We start from the raw sequence: 17,173 nt of genomic DNA on the forward strand, positions 1-17,173 counted from the left end.
ATATATATATATATATATATATATATATATATATATATATATATATATATATATATATATATATATATATATATATATATATATATATATATATATATATATATATATATATATGCTTTGTTAAACAAAAAAGAAATCCTAAATGGAAAACTACAGAAAATTGTAATTGTAAACAAAAAAACAATTGTCCAATGAGTGGAAGTTGTTTATCAAAAAGTGTTGTATATAAATGTGTTGTTTCCTCTAAGAATGTACCTGATAAACAATATATTGGCATAAGAGAGGGTGAATGGAAAAAAAAGTTTTGCCAATCATATGCAATAATTTCAAAAATAAAAATATTCAAAAGGCACCATGCTGTCAAAATATATATGGGAATTGAAAGGTAAAAATATTGATGATTTTATACTGAATTGGTCCATCCTTAAAACAGCGCCTGCATATAACAATATTTCCAAAAAATGCATGCTATGCCTACAAGAAAAATTTGAAATAATTTCACATGCAAATCAAGAATGCTTATTAACCAAAAAATTAGAATTAATTTCTAAATGTAGGCACGAAAATAAGTTTTTCCTAAAAAACTATAAACATAAATGAGTTCAAATAATATTTACATTAAATACCTTTTTTAAAAAGACATTTTAAAAAACGCATAAGTAATCATTTCTAAATAATTCTTTTTATAATAGTGTCAGCAAATTCCACAAATGTGTGAAAATTTATAGCAGTTATAAGACATTTGCGATTTCCTGTAATTTATTTTTTGGTATAAATTGAAGTTTTATTAATTTGATCATTCATTTCTGATGAATCTTTGTTGATGAAACACAGTGTAAAATGAAAAAAATTTTTGTTAAGTGATTTTTTACTAATATAAAATATATATATATATATATATATATATTTATATATATATATATATATATATATATATATATATATATATATATATATATATATATAATGGAAAATATATTTATATATATTTATATTAGGGTGTGACATCCGCCCCCTATACTCTAAAAAAGATCTGTTCATATTATGAGAACTTTTTATTGGTTCTCACAAGCAACTTTGTTAAATTTTTTCAAAATTTTTTTGGATTTAGGGGGAGCACAAGACCTTTGAATACTTACAGGTCCCTAATATTGTATAAAAAAAAAGTTTTCCAAAAGTATGTCATGTTTTTAAATTAAGCAACTTTGTTAATTTTGATAAAAATTAACAAAGTTGCTTGTGAGAACCAACAAAAAGTTTTCATAATATGAACAGATCTTTTTTAGAATATAGGGGGCAGATCCTAATATAATTATACATATTCAAGCCTTCCTAGTGTAATATCCATGTTCGGCATAATACACACATACCTTGTGTTACTATTATTATTACTTGAAATAAATATGGCGGTCTACACGCCTTAAACTTTATGTTGTATTCAATTCTTAATCTAACATTATCCTTAGAATATTACATGGTACCAGAAGTAAACCTGTGTTTAAAATAAAATGGAACAACTTAGACCATTAGAGGCCCTGAATTTAAATGGCAATGTTTCAAAAAACTGGCGAAAATGGAAGCAGAGATGGAATCTTTATAAAATAGTTTCAGGAGTCAATGACAAAAATGAAGATATTCATGTGCCATTTTCCTTCATTATGATTGGTATGCAAGACAGCAGACTATTTACTGACTTCTTGATCAATTTATGAAATAAAGCTTAACCATGCGAGTTTGGAGCCCTCTAAGAAAGCCTAATACGTGAATAATCTGTGGTATTGACTCTAAAGCTGTCAGAGAACGACTACTTCGAGACACTGAGCTCACTCTAGAAAAAAACAATCAATTTTATGAGAGCATATGAAACATCGAAAACACAATTAAAAACCCTCAAAAATACAATCCAGGCAGATTCTTTAAACAAACATGGAAACAGAACTAATTTCAACTCCCTAAAGATTGATAGATGTTTGCAAAAAATCTTGCTATTACTGTGGATCACAACATACTACCTCGTTTTGTCCAGCATTTGGCCTAAAATGCACAGCATGTAGAAAACTAAACCATTTTGCTTGAGTATGCAGATCCGAAACTAATCGCTTTAATACTAATCGTGTAGACTAAGTTGATCAAAAGGAAGTCAACCTCGACGTTGCAGAGTTATATATTCATCATGTTGCAGCATCGATGGAATGTACTGACGATTTAACAATAAATATTACAGTCAATAACAAAATAATAACATTTAAATTAGATACTGGAGCCCTGTGTAACATCATTCCATACAATGTCTACTACTCAATTCCTGGAAGGCCTCCTCTCAAAAAAACAATAACTAGACTAAAATCATATGGTGGAAACAATATTCCTGTACTAGGAACTTGCAATCTGACTGTTAAAAAGAATAACATTTTACAAGTATGCCAATTTTTTGTTGCAATCTCTTTTTGATGTAAAATCACTTCTTGGTCTAAGTTCCTGCAAAGCTCTTGAAATACTAAACATTAACGATGTTGAAATTGATAAAGCTAACATTTTAAAACATTATGGTGACATTTTTACCGGCCTTGGTTTAGTTAAAGGAAACTATTATGTCGCAGTTGCTAAAATTGCAATCCCAGTTATTCATGCACCAAGAAAAGTACCAATGACTGTCCTACCTAAACTTAAAAACACACTTGACAGTCTAGTAAAAGCCACAGTTATCTCAAAAATTTCTAAACCGACACCTTGGGTATATTCAATGGTCATAATAGAGAAAAAAGATGGATCCTTAAGATTATGTATTGATCCGAAAGAACTAAACAAGCCTGTTTTAAGACAATACAAAACCACTCTATCTACAGAGGAAATCTCTAGCAAACTTTGTGACAACAAAGTTTTCACTGTCATAGACATGGCTGATTGCTATTGGCATATAAAACTAGATGAACCTTCCTCAGACCTATGCACATTTAACACTCCTTATGGCCGATACAAATTCAACCGCATGCCATTCTGCATATCGTGCGCAACGGATGCTGCACAGGAGATGATTGAAATTAACTTTGGTGATATTCCTAATGCTCTGGCTATCCATGATGACTTGATTATTGCAGCTAAAACAGATGCAGAGCATAATACAATTTTCCAACAAACTCTACAACGAGCTCGTGAGAGAAACATCAAATTCAACCTAAAATAAATACAATTTCAATTATCTGCAACAAATCATCCAAAATATGTCAGAGATAACAGCTCCCCTCCGCCAGCTGCTTTAAAAAGACATACTCTGGTCATGGAACCATGAACATACTAGTAAGCGACCGGGGTTGATATTTGACCGGGGCCGGGTTTGTGACCGGGGCTGCATTTCTATTGATATTCCTTATTAATATATTATTGTTATTTAAAAGTCATGACACATTTTATATACAGGTATATATATCATCTCATCGTCCTCATCATCACCATCATCATCTCTACATCATCATCATTATCATCATACTCATCATCATCATTATCATCATCATCATCAGTATGTGGTTCTGTGTTCTCTATTGTAACGCTGTCATCGGCACACAGGATTTTAGAATTTACCCGTATCGCTTGCGATTTTTTATTTTTTTATTTTTTAATTTTTATCAGAAAGATATAAATTTTTAAGATATGTTAGTTACGAAAAATTTTTTTGAGAAAAACACCTTACAGGTAAGACCCATAACGAAAAAGGCGTTGCATTACCGAAAAATCTAAAAAAGAGGATTTAGGCATGGGGATCATCAAAAAATGATTCGGATATGTCTTTTTTATAAACGAAAAAAATCCACTTACCTAAACTTTGAGGTTTTTCATATCATCATGGCGATTTTAAGTTTCTGAGTTCAAGTAAACTTTCTATAATATATTAATGTGCAATCTCCTACTTTGATTTTGAAAATAAACGTTACATAAAATTTTTTTAAAAACATTTGTAAAGTTATTTTTCTGGATGGATGTAATATATATCATGTCGAATGTCCAAAAAACATTTACTTTGCTTTTGACATTATTTTTTTTGCGGGGAATTAGGGTTTTAAACAGTAGTTGTTGCAATACCGAAACTATCCAGGTTGCATTACCGAACTCACTTATTTTTTGATAATGGACGAATAGAAAAGGTTCGTAATTTCTAATTTATTGTTTAGGTTTAATTCCTTTTTTTTCTCTTTAATCAAACTCCTTTTATAAAATCTAAACTCCATCGTAAAAAAGCAGGAATGCTCCGCGGAATGGGTTTTTTTGGGTAAAAGAAATTGACTAATGGAAAAATCAAAACAGAAGAAATTAAAATATTTTTTTACATTTTACAATTGTTTATACTTTTTTTTCAAAAAATAAATCTCAAATAAATAAAAATAGTTTATTACACTAGTATCTATACCAAACCAATACGTTTTTTGAAAATCCTTCTGTGGGCGTTTTTCCAAAATAAACAAATTCAGCAATTTTAAGTTTATAATAAATGTAAATAAGTTTACAATGATCATTTCGTATTCTTACATACATACATGCATCTTAATACTAGTTTTAAATAAGAAAAATAAAGTTTAAGGCATTTTACTTTCTTACTTTTATTATTTGAGTTTGATTTCAATCAAGAGCGCGTTGAGGGTGAGAATCAAGGTAGTAAGCCCCATCCCCCAGGTCACCCCACGCACACCACTTGGGGATAAGCTATATACTTTTCAAAGGCGAGTATTAAGATATTTATTTATAACATCGATATAATATAGTGCAGAATTTACTAACTAGACTATTGTGTAAAGGTTATTGATTTATCTTAACTATAACAAAGTCTTAATTTCAATAAGCTTTTTAATTATTTTTTAGCTCTCAGACCCTCCCTTGCTGCAAGGGCTGAACCAGCGTGTTTTTTGTTGGAGAGATAGCTTCCATACATGGAACTCCAAACATTTATTTGTTTATACTTACGTCAATTAAAGATGCTTTGCAAAAAATTGTGATGATTAAATTACTATGTAATAAAATTGCGATGGTCAAATTACTAAAAGACATTACATCTTAAAATGGAAAACTAACATACTCAATTCATGTGAGAAAAAGTTCAACAAAAAGAGATTTATTTTTCGAAAAGGAAAATACCAAGAAATGAATATCATGTTTTATAAAGTGAATTGGGATGAAATATTTGATAAAATAAATACAAACCAATGTTATAAATACTTTTTAAAAATTTATGAAAAAGCTTGCAAACAATATATTCCTCACCACTTCAAACCCACTAGTTCTATCCAAAATCCATGCATCAACATAAAAATCAATAATCTAATTAGAAAAAAGCGTAATCTATGGTGCAGAGTGCGTGCTACAAACTTCAAAAATACAAACCTAAATAATGAATACAAACTAGTTAATAAAATGATTAAAAAGCAAATTAAAAAATCTACTCTTGATCATGAAATAAACTTAGCAAAAGATGTAAAACATAACCCAAAACTTTTCTATGCATATGCACAAAAAAATCAAACACATACAAAACTACAAGCACTTAAAACTAGTGACAATAAAATAATAACAGATAAAAAAGTCATTGCTAATCTACTAAATTGTAGTTTCCAATCAGTATTTGTCAAAGAAAATCATGATCTACCACATTTCATCAATAAAACAATGCAATTATTTGAATGTGACTGGGACCAAGAACTAAAAGAAGATATTGTACATAATTATTTATTAGAACTTAATGAAAACAAGTCACTTGGTTGTGATAACATCAGTCCCTATGTGCTAAAGCATTGTGCACAAGGATTATCCAAACCTTTGTCATTAATACTCAAGAAATCGATTCATTCAGGAGAGATGCCAGAATTATGGAAATCTGCAAACATTACATCACTTTTTAAAAAAGGAGGCAAGGAAGATCCGCTCAACTACAGACCTATCTCTTTAATATCGATACAATGTAAGATAATAGAGAAAATAATTAGAAAAAAGCTGATAATTTATATAACAGAAAACAATCTGTTAAAGCCTGAACAACATGGATTTGTACAAAATAAAGGATGCCTATCAAACCTTTTAGAAACTTTCGATATTATTACAACTGAAATTGAAGATGATTATCCAGTTGATATATTATTCCTAGATTTTGCAAAGGCGTTCGATAAGGTGCCCCACCATCGACTTATATATAAAATTTCTAACTATGGAATAAAAGGCAATATTTTAAATTGGATTGATTTTTTAAAAAAAAAGAACAGAAAACAAAGAGTGGTAATGAGTGAAGCTGTATCAGATTGGTGAGAGATTTATAGCGGTGTGCCATAGGGTTCTGTATTGGGTCCTCTTCTCTTTCGTTTACGTATGATCTTCCCCAATGTATCTCTTCAATTACAAAACTATACGCTGATGATACTAAAATCATATCTGTTATAAAAGAACATAATGATCTAATTAATATGCAAAATGATATTGATTTGTTAACTGAATGGTCAAATGTATGGTTATTGGATTTTAACATAAGCAAATGCAGTGTTATGCACATTGGAAGAAAAAATATTATTTATAATTACTCTATGAAACACGACAATCAAAGTTTTATTTTAAAAATGACAACAAAATAATTAGACTTAGGTGTAATAGTTTCATCCACTATGAAATGGAATCATCAGGTTTAAGCTGCTACAAGTAAAGCACAAAGAATCTTTATGATTCTTTGTGCTTTACTTGAATCTTTAATAAGAAAAAGCTTTACTTATCTTAACACTAAATTGGTAAGGCAATTATGCTCATCGCTGGTTAGACCACACCTGGAATTTGCAGTTCCAGTGTGGAGTCCAGGTAATAAAAACAATATCAATGACCTAGAAAAATTCAAAGACAAGCAACAAAGGTAGCACCTGAACTAAAACAACTAAGTTATACTGAAAAATTGGCAAAGTTGTGTCTCACAACTCTGGAAACAAGACGTACAAGAGATGATCTTGTTGAGTTTTTCAAAATAACAACTGGTATTGATAAGATATTGTGGTATAAAGAGCTTTATAAAGCTTCTTCCCAAAGTCTAAGAGGTAATTCAATGAAATTTGAAAGAGAGTTTCCAAAAACAACCATTAGACACAATTTTTTTACGAACAGAGTGAAACCTCATTGGAATGCTTTACCTGAAAAAGTGGTTTCTGCAATGACAGTAAATTCTTTTAAAGGTAGACTAGATAAACATTTGTTAACGGCTGTTAAAGTATAAATTTTAAATTTTATGCTCCGCGACAATAGTCGTTACAGCACCTTTTATTACTATTGGAGCCCGATAAAAAAAATGCCTCCAAAAAACACCCCTCCCCTAACCTCAAATGTGAAGGTAACAAATTACCATAATACTTTTTTTCTATTGTTAACTAAAAACATATTCATCAATCAATTTTAAATTATATGCAATAATCTCTTAGCGTTTAAAAATTATGTCCATAAAAAGTTTGAATCCCCCTCAATTTGAGAGGGTTACAATATTTATCTCGCTATAATTTTTGAACGCTAAAAGATTATTTTATGAAATTTCAAATTAATTGTTAAAATTTGAAATTAGTTTAGAATAGTATAAAAAATATTTTGCAAACTAATTGCCCTCACATATGGGGTAGGGGGACTAAATTTATTTGGGTATAATATTTATTTTTATTTTAGTATTTGCAAAGCATCGTTATTTAATGTAAGTATAACCATAAAAATGTTTGGAGTTTACTCCATGTCTAAAAGTTATCTCAAACATAAAAAAAAGGCAAGATCAGCCTCTGCCTTTGTTAGTGAATGGTAAATCCCGCCCCGAATTAAAATCAAGAAACTGAAAAATAATATCTTTTTAAAAAATAATCATTTTCAGGATTTGCATTTTATTTTTATTTGAAAATTCAGAAACACAATTTCTATAATGACTAATAGAACAACATAATACTAATTTTAGTATTATCTAAATCATTAATAATAATAAAGCTCGATTTGCAACTTAGGCAAGTAAGGTTTCCATTGTAAAATAATTATTCGACGATGGCTAACAACCCTCTTTAAAAGGTTTTGCAGGAATGGAGATAACGCTTTAGGATCAAAGGTGCTTACGGATCAAGGGTGCAAGTGCTTCCCTATGTCTCTTTAATATTTGTTGAATGTAAGGAAATCGGCAAAATGCAAAGAACACACTAGTGAAATGCGAACTTTTGTGCAAACTAAAATGTCATATTTTAAGGACCATGATTATATTATTAATTTAAATTAATATGAATATATTAGTAATGTATGTTATTAAGTGAAAATGCATTTACTGACTATTAGAGAGAGCATCCAGGTAAATGTAAATACATCGACTGAGGGTTTTGGTTGGAGTAGCGTAGTCATGTTTATAGTCATGTTTATTGTTTAAAAACGGCTAAAAAAGCTGTTGCAACATGAAATACCTATAGAATAATGGTCCGCAATTCAATTTCGCATTTTATCTTGTATTTATATTGAAGTACTTTTTGTAGTTGATGCATCAATTAAAAAAAATTATATTTTACATTCATTTTCACCAACTTAAGGAAAATATGTTGTACCTAATATGAGGAGCCCAAATTTAATTTCTCTAAATGTTTCAGTATTTATTTGTTTGATTATTTTATTATTTTCTAAATGTTTCAGTATTTTTTATTTTTTTTCCAATAGTATATTGTAAGCTATATTTCTATGACGTAACGATGTCAAAATATTTTATCAGAAATTTAAATATCAAGTTTTATTTCAATTATAAAAACGAAATCGAATAATTTATAGGTTTTATTAATAATAATGTATTTCTAAAATTAAAATAAATTAAATACAACATTTTCTGCAAACATCAAGAACGTTAACGTAACCATTTCTGCCACTAATCCTATCGGCTAAGTCAGTTTAGCTTTTTCAATCTTCTACATTGGTTTCGATATTGAAAATATAAATAAAACATAAAAAATTAATGTATATATATATATATATATATATATATATATATATATATATATATATATATATATATATATATATATATATATATATATATATATATATATATATATATATAAACACCCAACTCACACTTGCTGAACATCCAAGTGGTACATCAATGATTATAGTCGGATCTGTTTTTAAATCCTTAGTACTTATAGATGAATTTGATTTGCCAATATCTTTAAAGGATTTCTGAAAAAAAAAAAAAAAAAAAAAATATATATATATATATATATATATATATATATATATATATATATATATATATATATATATAATAAACATTTATTTTTAAAATTTAAAGAACACACATTTTACAATTTATTATTTAATATCTAAAACTATTTTATTGAATTGCTTTAATAAATTTGACTTTAAAATTCTCACATTGATTTTCTGAATAAATTGATACTGAAAAATCTACATCTAAAAGATAAAAAAAAAGATAAAATTGTTATACTTATTACATTAAAGCTAAATATTTTATTATGCTAATATTTTATTATATAAAGCTAAATATTTTATTTTAATTATATTATTATTAAATATGTTATTACATTAAAGCTAAATATTTCAATTCTTTTACATTTTTAAAATTTTGAAAGTATTGCTGTACAGCCCTCGGAATTAGGGTCGGCATTCGGCAATGCAAACCGAACTGCCGAACTTAGCGTTTGAGGTTACTAAACATTTCCGAACATTTTAGGTTTCTACTTTTTATGATGGAACTAGTCAATAAATGTTTTTGCTGACCTGATGATGACCTAAAACATATCGAGGTCTGCAACTTTTTGCCAACTTCAGTTTTTTTTATTTTCAAGGGTTGGGTGGATTATAATAATAAAAAACAACTTATTTCTATACCTTGTTGCTATAAACATTAAATAAAATATATATATTGATTGAATACCAGTCTTACAGTCTTACCAGTTCCACAAGTTGATTCTGGTGAGCTACAGAAACACTTTTTATCTCTTAAAAAAAATTAATAATTGTGTAATAATAACTAATAATGGTAAATTAGTTGAAAGAAAAATAAAATAAAAATATTAAAGTTTGTATTGCCTTTCAGAAATGTAAGTACAAAGAGCTAATTCAGCCTAAATCAAGAATACGCAAAAATATTATTAAAAATAGTTATGATTTTAATAAAAGTTATTTAAAAAAATCCCTTATTTATATAATTATACAAATTAGTAATATTTAATTATATTAATAAGTAATATTTAATTATATTAATAAGTAATATTTAATTATTTAAGTAATTATTTACTAGAATAAAAAATTGAAAAACAAAAGATTTTAGATTAGCTTTATTCTTGACACATTACTAGCTTTAGCAAAAATAAATACAATAGATTCTGGCACTAGAATTTCAAGTACATAGTCACTATCCTAAAAAGATCATTACTTAAAAAACAAAAATAATACTGGAAAGTTGAATATTATCTAAATAGATGATTTTAAGATGAAATAATTAGAAATAAATATATGATTAATATTATAGATTATGATTACCTTCAAACTATTAAAAGCTAAAACAAAAGCTTTAAAAAGATCATGCAATTGTCTTCTGTCATTAGGCTAAGGAGATCTCTGTTACAAAGATTTTCTGAATAAATAAACGGAAATACAAAAACATGTTAATGGATTTAGCATTTAGTAAGTTGTGATCTACTTTGACTAAAAGTCGATTTTAAATACTTGAAGTCAAAACTATTTGACTTCAAGTATTGAAAATTGAATACTCAAAAATAAAATATTGCAAAAGATTTTATTTACATTAAAATATTACACGCCATTTTGTTTCCAAACTGATGTTTAAATAACTCCCAATAAATAAACAAATGCTAAAATATATTTTTAAGAACACAGTATTTAATAAACTCTAGGGACCTTAAAATTTGTATAAAACAAACTCCCTTCATAATTAAATAGTAACTGGCAAAGGTGGGATTTAAATCTGCAATCCTGCTGCGACAGGCTATTCGATCACAATAATAGCAGCACGTTATACAACTGAGCTATCCCGACTCAATAGTATATTATATAAATATGTATCTGTGAATTATAAATTTAAGTAAGATACTTACTTGACCAGAATAAATAGATTATAGCAACTGAGAAGTGCTATTTCAATCATACATTTCTTTGTAAACAGTTTCAATCCTTTAAACATTTAATTATATCCTTATTTTATTACAAACAGTTATAAAAAAAACATTACCACAAAATAAAGTAGACTGTATCGGGGATCTTTCTCTCACATCTAGACTTGAAATTTAAAAAGAATTTCATGCAAGTTATTAGATTGTATTGCAACCTTACACCTGTGAATCTATCGAACATAAAAATTCTGATCCAAAAATAAAAAATCTATTATTAAGTCATCATTTAGTAAAATCTTTACTTTTTGCCTTTATTTTGACTGCCAATTTTATGAGTTCAAGCTTAATGCCTTATTAAGACTATATTTATTGAACAACACTTTCATTTCTCATATATTTACACACCAAAAATTGTATACAAATATGTGTATCAAAATTTAACATAAATATAATTTTTAACATATATATATATAATTTATAACATATAATATTCACAAATACGTGTATCAAAAATTATATACAAATATGAATAAATTGTATACCTGCTGTAACAAATGTATCCAAGTCTTCGATATCACTTGAACTACCTTGAAAGAATTATTAGACAAGTTTGAATTTTTGTTTTGTTTTAAACAGAAAACAGAAAAAGTGAAAAACAACAACTTTATATTTAGAGTATAAGTAGAGTATAAGTGATTATCAAATTAACCACTGTGTTTTATCAATAAAGACTCATCAGAAATGATAATTTTATCATGAATCTTTATTGATGAAACACAGTGTTAAATGAGATAAATTTTTGTCAAGTGATTTTCTACTAATTTATAATTGCTCTGTTCTTTTAAGAACATTGAGCACTCTACTTGGAGAATACATTTTAAAATTTTTTAAATATATATATATATATATATATATATATATATATATATATATATATATATATATATATATATATATATATATATATATATATATATATATATATATATATATATATATATATGTATATATATATATATGTATATATATATATATATATATACATATATATATATATATATATATATATATATATATATATGTATATATATATATATGTATATATATATATATATATATATATATATATATATATATATATATATATATATATATATATATATATATATATATATATACATATACATATACATATATATGTATAAAATATTTTATGTATGTATATAATATTTTATTTAGTATTTAACGGCGATTGAACAAATTTATTGCCGGATTACGATCAAGTAAATTCTTAAAAAACAAAAAACTTATAAGGCTTTAACGTGCGTTCCCGGAGGCATATTTACGTACTCCACAAGGCGATAGCACACATGCGCCCGCGCACGATTTTTTAAAAAAGAACAAACCACAAAAACGTCCACGAAATTTGGCTTTAAATATATCCCAAGATAGAGCAAACGCCAAAAGTCATGGAGAAGGGCATTAATTACATTCAACTTTTCTTTTAAAATAAACCCTCACGATCTTTGTATAGTTGTGTACTTTAATTAAAAAAATGTTATTCTAATATACTTACGTGTTCTTTGATTACTATACATTTATAAAGCGACACTTCAAATGTAAACACAAAGGTAAATAAAGTATAGTATATAGTACGTAATTTAAAAATATGTTTCTTTATAAAAAAGTACGAAAAATCGTGCGCGGGCGCATGTGTGCTATCGCCTTGTGGAGTATGTAAATATGCTTCCCGGAGTTGCAATAACGAACAACAAGTTGCAATAACGAACAAAACTGTTACAAAAACGAACATAGGCCGCGTCAGGTTGCATTAGCGAACAAAAATGTTCGGTAATGCAAATTTTGCGTTGCTATACCGAATATCCATATAATCATCATCATCATCATCATCGTCATTATATCATCATCATCATCATAATAATATCATTATCATCATCATAGTAATATCATCATGATGATGATCATCATCATCATCAAGCATACAGTTGATGATGATTAAGATGATTATGATGATGATGATGACAATGATCATCACCATCATCTTAATTATTGGCATCATTATCATCTTTTCTGATACACACTATAAATATAATTACTACTCTCATACTATCTCTAAGATCATTGCTTCTTTTCCTATCTTTTAAAGACACCATATATCCATCTGATCTACTTTGTTCTTTCTTATTGGTCATTGTAAATATTTATGAATTATATTATATTTGTATATATTATTTTTGTGACTTTTTTTTATATTTTCTTAAACTTTCATAACAAATTTGAAAGTTGAACAAAATAAAAAAAAAAACAGCAACAACAACAACAAAAATCCAGCCCCAATTAGTAACCCCTGCAAATTGTGTTTGTTTAGCAGGGGCCGGTTTGCAAAAACTCTGTTTTTCGCCGGGGCTCCGGTCACTTACTAGAACATACCAGTGCTATGGAAAAAATTAAACAGGTTCTTTCAGCTTCTCTTGTACTCTCATTCTTCAACACATCAAAAGATGTCGAGATTCAGGTAGACGCATCTTTACATGGATTAGAAGCCTGTATTATGCAAGAAGGTCACCCAATTAGCTATACTTCTTGTAGTTTAATCATAGCAGAACAGAGATATGCCCAGATAGAAAAAGAACTTTTAGCAATAGATTTTGCTTGTGATCGTTTCAACCGATATACCGATATGAGGACTGCAACATTATACTCCACACTTTAGTTCAAAATTTGCCAATATCAACAGATAGACTAAAGAAATAGCAGCACAACACTAAACTTGACCCTGTGCTCTCTCAAATAACAAACTATATAACTTATGGTTGGCCCTGAAACCGACAAATGCTTTGTAGTGAAGAAAAGAAATATTGGACCATCAGAAACAACTTACACCTAGCAGAGGAAATAATTTTAAAAGAAAATAAAATAATCATACCAACTACTATGAGACCCCTCATATTTAGACAGCTTCACTTATCACACCTTGGCAACGAAAAGACAAAAGCTAGAGCTCAAAACGCTGTTTACTGGCCAGGACTTACAAGCCACATTGATAAACTAATACTTAATTGCCAAAAATGCCTTAAGTACCGTAATAACAACAAAAAGGAAAAAATCATTCAACAGGACATTCCTGACTTACCGTGGAGTAAAGTAGGATCAGACATATATGAGTTGCATGGAAAAATCTATGTAATTGTTATAGACTACTTTTCTAAATATATAGAGAACAGTGTCATTCCTGACAAAACGGCCTTCTCTGTAATCAAATTCATGAAAGCCATTTTTACTCATCACGGAATACCTTCAAATCTCATTCCCGATAACAACCGCTACAACAGTGCAGACTTCCTTAACTTCTCAAAAGAATATGGGTACAACTTCACTCAATCAAGTCCTAACTACCCCCAATCAAATAGTCTAAGTGAAATGGGCGTGAAAATTATGAAGAAAATACTACAAAAATGCGACAACCTTGAACCTGGTCTTATAGAATACCTCAACATGTCTCTCACAGGTATGGACTACTCTCCATCCCAACTTCTGATGAACAGTAGAATGCGAACAACCCAACCCGTTTACCATGACTTACTTTTACCAGCAGTTCCTTTAAATGCTTATAGTCAGATCACCTAGTCCAGAAATAATCAAAAACAATAGTACGATGGGAACACATCTGAACTCCAAAATCTCATAGCAAACGACACCGCCCGGATGAGAAAAGATGGAAAATGGAAGAAAATGACAGTTAAAGAAAAACTAACATTACCCAGATCATACAACATGGTAGATAAGTACGGAAGATTATATCGACGCAATCGTAAACATCTGATTAAAACCAATGAGCAACCACTAGCATATCAGCATGAACAACTTGATTTACCATACGAATTACCAGCAGTTATCACACCTCCTACATCAAATGAGGAAACAGCAAACAATGAATTAGAAGAAGCTACAAGTATTCCTGAAGCTCTATCGGCTGAACCGCAGCCTGACATGCGAAAATCGTCAAGGACTAAAAACAGACCTGCCTACTTAAGGGACTTCATTTAACTGTGTATATTATAAAGAATTTATTTAACTATATAATATACACACATCTTAAAAAAAAAAAAATAAATAAATTTGAAAAAAAAAATAAATAAATAAATAAAAAATTTATAGAAGAACAATGTAATATCCGTGTTCGGTATAATACACACATGCCTCGTGTTATTATTATTACTTGAAATAAATATGGCGGTCTGCACGCCTTAAACTTTATGTTGTATTCAATTCTTTATGTAACATTATTCTTAGAATATTACACCTGGAAAGCGTGTGCCATCGCACAACTTGTTCGTCAAAGTAATATTTTTAAAATTACTTTGACGAACAAGTTGCGTAAAAATGCAAATTGACCACAGCAGTTTGCATCTTTAAACTTATAAGTTGCTTCAATAATTTGTGGCAAAAAAACTTACTTAAGAAAATAAGTTGCTATTTATTTGTAAAATATATTATTTGATTAATAAATTTTGTAATGACGGAATAATTTAAATAAAAGAATAAAATGATTTCTTTAATAAATGTATTTACCGCATTTGATGCATGTCTGAATTTGTTTTCTTTATATTAACCAATGTTAATACAAATTACTAGAGATAATGAACATAACGATTGCTCTGTTTGAAAAAATGTATTTAAAAACTTAAAAAAGTGTTAAATAGGCTCCTAAAATTTCATTAAAAAAGTAAATTAACAACGCACTACCCCACAAGCTTTTAGAGCATCGCCAATAATAACAGTTCATCAGGAAATAAACTATCACAATAAGATGCACAATTTGGATAGTCCAACAAAAGTGCAGACTATTTCAATGGGAGAGGGAGAGGGGGTATTAAAAACGACTAAATATTTTATATTTAAATATTAGTATTAATGAGTTTTTGTTTTTTAACATGAAAAACTTGTTAAGAAAAATAATTTTTTTTTACAAATAAATAGCAATTGTTTTCTTGCTTTAGTTTAGCAAAAACATTTGAAAAACAAATTTCAAAATTCCAGGTTTCTAGCTCAATAGATTAAGTATTTTCTTATTATAGCGACTGAAAAAAGTCACAAAAAAATTGTATATCAAAAAATGTTTTTATTTTCGTTATATTCTTATCTGCTTTTTCCTCAACTTGTATCAATTTTGGTAGTGGAAAATAAGAAACGCACTAAAAATAAGAAAACAAAAATAGTAATATATATATATATATATATATATATATATATATATATATATATATATATATATATATATACAATTATATATATATATATATATATATATATATATATATATATATATATACATATATATAAATATATATATATATATATATATATATATATATATATATATATATATATATATATATATATACATATATGTAAATATATATATATATATATATATATATATATATATTTATATATATATATATATATATATATATATATTTATATATATATATATATATATATATATATATTTATTTATATATATATTATTACATATATATATCTAACTAATTTATTATATATATATATATATATATATATATATATATATATATATATATATGTATATATATATATATATATATATATATATATGTATATATATATATATATATATATATATATATATATATATATATATATATATATATATATATATATATATATATATATATATTAGTAAATGATATTTTGTATTTGTAAATAAAATCTAAAAACTCTTGTATGTATAAGAGTGCTCAATAATAAACATATAGGATTTATTTATTTAATAGAGCATTATATATATATATATATATATATATATATATATATATATATATATATATATATATATATATATATATATATATATATATATATATATATATATAATTATAAACAAAAATACAACTTTTAATTGCACTATTACTTTCATATCTAAAGAGAATTTTCAGCCATCGAATACAAAATCAAGATGTAAATAACCCGTCACAATATAAAGTTACAGTGAGTGGGCTCTGTTG

The 17,173-nt window shown here is 27.1% G+C and overlaps 1 protein-coding gene and 1 long non-coding RNA gene across 3 annotated transcripts; one reads left to right on the forward strand and one right to left on the reverse strand.

Moving 5' to 3' along the window:
• Positions 1-5,130: 5,130 nt before the first annotated feature.
• On the forward strand, positions 5,131-6,285 carry LOC136081456 (uncharacterized). Its single transcript, XM_065798770.1, has one exon. The coding sequence runs from the start codon at positions 5,131-5,133 to the stop codon at positions 6,283-6,285; it is 1,155 nt and encodes a 384-aa protein (XP_065654842.1).
• Positions 6,286-8,785: 2,500 nt separating this feature from the next.
• On the reverse strand, positions 8,786-11,639 carry LOC136081922 (uncharacterized). 2 transcript variants are annotated; one of them, XR_010639245.1, is made up of 5 exons: positions 10,516-11,639; positions 9,925-9,971; positions 9,385-9,423; positions 9,085-9,189; positions 8,786-8,918 (listed from the first exon to the last, which is right to left on the reverse strand). It is a non-coding gene; the product is annotated as an uncharacterized LOC136081922 (long non-coding RNA). The 2 variants fall into 2 exon arrangements; XR_010639244.1 differs by lacking the exon at positions 8,786-8,918 and having other exon boundaries at positions 9,025-9,189.
• Between the last annotated feature and the right edge of the window lie 5,534 nt (positions 11,640-17,173).

This window comes from Hydra vulgaris, chromosome 06 (genome assembly GCF_038396675.1).
Source record: "Hydra vulgaris chromosome 06, alternate assembly HydraT2T_AEP".
Classification (NCBI taxonomy): domain Eukaryota; kingdom Metazoa; phylum Cnidaria; class Hydrozoa; order Anthoathecata; family Hydridae; genus Hydra; species Hydra vulgaris.

Excerpts from the sequence above, each read along its gene's own strand:
- LOC136081456 (XM_065798770.1), top strand. The coding sequence starts at position 5,131 with ATGAATATCATGTTTTATAAAGTGAATTGGGATGAAATATTTGATAAA.